At 37.3% G+C, this 4,534-nt stretch overlaps 1 protein-coding gene across 2 annotated transcripts in view; it reads left to right on the top strand.

Moving 5' to 3' along the window:
- The first annotated feature begins 940 nt into the window (after nt 1-940).
- Nucleotides 941-4,534, top strand: part of LOC107707369 (dnaJ homolog subfamily B member 12-like) — an 8,594-nt gene continuing 5,000 nt past the window's right edge. The window contains exons 1-6 of one of the 2 annotated variants that reach the window (XM_016511360.1): nt 2,264-2,460; nt 2,871-2,976; nt 3,101-3,166; nt 3,318-3,463; nt 3,568-3,744; nt 3,858-3,937. In XM_016511360.1, the coding sequence (XP_016366846.1) occupies nt 2,328-2,460; nt 2,871-2,976; nt 3,101-3,166; nt 3,318-3,463; nt 3,568-3,744; nt 3,858-3,937 (708 nt within the window). In that variant the 5' untranslated portion in view covers nt 2,264-2,327. Of the gene's footprint in view, nt 1,037-2,263; nt 2,461-2,870; nt 3,167-3,317; nt 3,464-3,567; nt 3,745-3,857; nt 3,938-4,534 lie in introns of those variants that run through there. The other variant, XM_016511366.1, reaches the window with a different exon arrangement.

The raw sequence follows: 4,534 nt of genomic DNA, 5'->3' as shown, positions 1-4,534 counted from the left end.
AATATGCAATAGCTACTTTCAGCACATATAAATATATCTGTTAATGTGTTTACTGTATAGTGAGTTTTACAATGCTATAAATACAAATGCAAAGCTTTCAATATTTTCCAAGAATAAGCTTATTTTGTTACTAGCTTAGTCTAAAAAGTTAGCATTGGCTTACTGGAGAACATAAGCCATCTTCTGAAGTGCTACACAGATGTTACAACAGCTACGATTTCCTCAGAAGAGAAACTATGGATCCTTATGTGCTAAAATGACAGCAAATCTGTAGTTCCTCAAACAGGAATTAGTTAATGTAATTTCTCATAGCTAGATTTCATCTCCAATTTCAAAATGTACTGCTGAGCACATTACAGTAATTGAATGACATTGTATTTTGCACTCATGTCACTGTTTCATGTTACACAAAATGGCTCAGTCTTTTAACTCTGGTCAAGAAGCATTTACTTCATGGTTGCTCAATCGGTGCACTTACTATAAAGTTTGTGCCTAGTTCAGTAGGTGATTCGTTGTCAGCTTTCTTCGTCCAAATGATCAGCCCTTCTCAGTCACACGTAACGGTGTCATACTGAAGCCTATGATGGTGGTTTTGTGTCCAAACTTAAACAGAAAGACCATAGCACAGTTGAAAATTATAGCTGTGTTCATCATATGTTTATTTCGTGGTGCATTCATATTTTCAAATGTGAACTTGTTGTTAATGCTTAAGGAATCTGTCTTGTTTTCACAACTTGATCATACTTACCATCAGACTTCACAAATTCTGTAAATATAGATAAATACACTGGCTTTTCTGGGCAAGTTGGTTATGAAAATAGAACAGATTCCTTAAGCTTTCACATTTGAAAATATCTAACTGCACCACATCTCTGTAGCACTGCACAAAATAGAGCTAGTTGCTTTGTCATCTCAAGTAAGATCTTGTGCTGCTGCTCTTGTTTCCACTGAAGCTGCTCCTCATAACTCATTCTCCACAGAGGAGTCACAGTATCAGCCAGTCTCTCTTCCCAGGAGAGAGTATGCCAGTCTTCAGGTAGTTTGGGTTTCCTTTCCTTTCTTCTCTTTACAGGCTTACAGCCAGTATTGACAGCACAGCGGCTGGTTACTGAATAGCTGAAGCATGTTTTTGGCATAATGACTGCTTGTTTCAGCAGTGGCCAGGTTAAATGTACGCGCATTGTTTTATAGGCACGCGACATTGGTGCAGCTTTTGAGGTCACGCGATCAAAAAACTACACTGAATAATGTTATGAAATGATCGCGTCAGTGCTCTAGAAATATTTTGCCTCACAACATACACGTGTAAACTGTCAGTAGTCCGGTAAAACAAATATTGTTTCCATGTGCCCACAACAACTTGATATGGCGTTCTAATGACGCTCCTTTCTTTACTAGCGCGCCCACTCTGCTTTCTGACCGCAACAGCAAGTTTCCGGAAGTACAAAGGGTTTTTAATTTGTTTCATCATTATTTTACTGTTAATATGATCTAAAAAGTTTACATTATTATTATTATCATCAACGAAAAGATGAAAGACATTTTAAAAATGATGTTGTACAAACCTTCAGGAGAACAACACTCATCGATAAGCAGAATAAACAAAATAATCGGAGTAAACATAAAATAAATAATTGTAAATAAATTTAGTTATTTAAAAAATATATTGAATAAAAACCGTTATAAAACATTATATGGAAAACATTCGTTTCATAAGTAAATCAAACCTTATCAATCACCAAACATTTCTTATATTGCTTCAACAATTACATAGCCTAACAAAATTGCCAAGGGTATACATAGAAAATAAATATTAACTATACATAATCTAAATCCACCAAATAAATAAAGTAAAAACAAATGAATAAAATAATGAAAGGCCTTGCTATTTCGCAATATCTTAAATGTACTAAATAGATTTTTGCAACTTTTTTGTTTGTACTGTCCTTAATTGTGCATATATACATTTTCTAATTCCTTAAGTACCATGCACAGAGGAAAAGAGGTTTCTGCTTGCTTAATACTCTTACAGTTCAACCAACAACAAAAAAAGACAGAATCTCATATCATAAAAGAGAATTGCACAACAATGTGTCATTCATAAGTCTAGAAACCTCCCACCATAACAATGCCAGAAAATATGAGGTGCAGTTTCTCAATGTAATGAACAAATCCAAAGCTACCAAAGACTGAGAGGGAGGTTGATAGATACACAGTGGACGTTCTATCCATTAGTGAAAACCTCTTGACGTTGTTGTAAACGTCATCAGGCTGCGTCTGGGGCGGGGGGGTCAGGAAAGAGATCAGTCATCAGTTTCGCCGTCGCAATGGAATCAAACAAGGACGAAGCGGAACGCTGCATCGAAATAGCGATAGCAGCGCTGCGAGAGAATGAGCCCGACAAAGCCAAGCGGTTCCTCGAGAAGGCGCAGAGACTGTTTCCCACCGACAAGGCGAGATGTGCGTGTAATGTAAATAAGTGTATAGCGGAGATCGTAAGAGGTCTGTTAAAAGGCCACCGGAAAACCCGAAGTCTGTAGTTAGACGGTAATAAAGGCCTTGGGATCTCGATCTTTATTATGACTGTGAAATAACAGTATTTTCTACTTTAAATTGATCTAACTCTGTTGTCGAACCACATATTTAGTGCTGTTGGTTATATATTACTTATGAAAATACTACATTATGGACAAATAGTATATGTAGGTAATCTTACGTAATAAAATCTAAATTAGAATTTCATCTGAATTATTTTCATTTCTAGATAGATAGAGTGGGTTGATGGATTGTAGATAGATAGATAGATAGATAGATAGATGGAAAGACAGGCACCAGTGCTTCTTATTTAAATGAAAGTGTTCTTGTCTCAGCTTTACTAGAGTCTATTGCTGAGAATGGAGGACCTTCTACAAGTGAAGAATACATTAGAGAAAATGATGGATTACGAAACAGAAGTCACAACACTGAAGATCACTCCTCTGGACAGGGTGCCACAGAATCAGGAGTCTATTGCTGAGAATGGAGGACCTTCTACAAGTGAAGAATACATTAGAGAAAATGATGGATTACGAAACAGAAGTCACAACATTGAAGATCACTCCTCTGGACAGGGTGCCACAGAATCAGCCAAACCATACACATCAGAGCAGCTGGATGCTGTCAACAGGTCTGTTATTTGTTTCAGACTGCTTGCCTAAAAGTCTGGGACATGGTCATTATTTATGAGATGAACATTTGGTTTATATGTGTGCATAGTGGTTTCATCGCCTGACTACTTTCTTCCTTTTCTACTGTGATCTGTCGTTCTCTTGATGCAGAATTAAGAGATGTAAAGACTTTTATGAGATTCTTGGAGTCAGTAAAGAAGCCTCTGAGGAGGATCTGAAAAAAGCTTACCGAAAGCTAGCTCTAAAGTTTCATCCAGATAAAAACCATGCGCCTGGTGCCACTGAAGCATTTAAAGGTAAAATACATGACTTAAACCCGTGTATTTAGAATTTCTGCAATCAGTATGGAGAGCGTTTTCATGTGGTCTTCTCATATGTTTGGTTTCCTGGTCTTCAACAGCTATAGGTAATGCTTACGCAGTTCTAAGTAACCCTGAAAAAAGAAGGCAGTATGATGTTTATGGTGAAGAAAAAGCCCATCCGACTCACAGGCACAGGACCTATCACAGAAATTTCGAGGCAGATATTTCCCCTGAGGACCTTTTCAATATGTTCTTTGGAGGTGGATTTCCTACCAGTGAGTGCTGGGACCTTTTTAAATGTGGTTTTAGAAACATGTCAGTGGCTGTGTTTGAATACATTCAAAACCATGAAATGTGTCATTGTGCCATTTCTTTTTTTCGTTTCTAGGTAATGTGCATGTGTACAGCAATGGCAGGATGAGGTTTGGCCATCAGCAGCGACATGAACGACGTGAACAACAGAGAGAAGTAAGAGCCCAATCATCTTGCAAGATTATAAGGGGTTTTGTGTGGATTTTTTATTTGTAGTCTAAGGTGGGGGAAGATGTGGATATATAAGTGTAGCATGTACAGAATGATGATGCATCAGCTGATGTGTTTTTAAGGGGAATAGCACAAAATGTAAACTTATACAAGAAGCTATTCCCTTTTCACTTCAGAATATTATAACTCCACAATAGGGCTGGACAATAATTCAATATCAATATGTATCGCGATATAATTTTTTTCAATAACGGTGATATGATTTTTAAACACATTTCCGATATTTCGGTATACATTACCAGTGTTTCCCATACATTGATTTATTTGTGCCATTTGATTTCGTTGAATAAACATGAGCACCGTTTCAAAATCAAAACGCGGCGCGGTTGTTTTATATGAATGTATCTCTGAAGTGAACCGACTGTCTTCAGAAAAGTTTCGATGGCATTTTTATTTTGTCTGATAAAGTAGCGTTCATGAGTGGAGCTGCTTTGATTACAGCCATTACCAGGGAAACCGCTAGTTTTATCACTCTAAAAGCGCCTCCTGCTGGCAGAGAATCAGTTTGCATTTTCTATATTA

The sequence above is a fragment of the Sinocyclocheilus rhinocerous genome, unplaced genomic scaffold (assembly GCF_001515625.1).
Source record: "Sinocyclocheilus rhinocerous isolate Xijiao unplaced genomic scaffold, SAMN03320098_v1.1 scaffold1243, whole genome shotgun sequence".
NCBI classification, from domain to species: Eukaryota; Metazoa; Chordata; class Actinopteri; order Cypriniformes; family Cyprinidae; genus Sinocyclocheilus; species Sinocyclocheilus rhinocerous.
The sequence above is the reverse complement of the archived record's forward strand: the minus strand, read 5'-3'. Positions and strand labels throughout refer to the sequence as shown.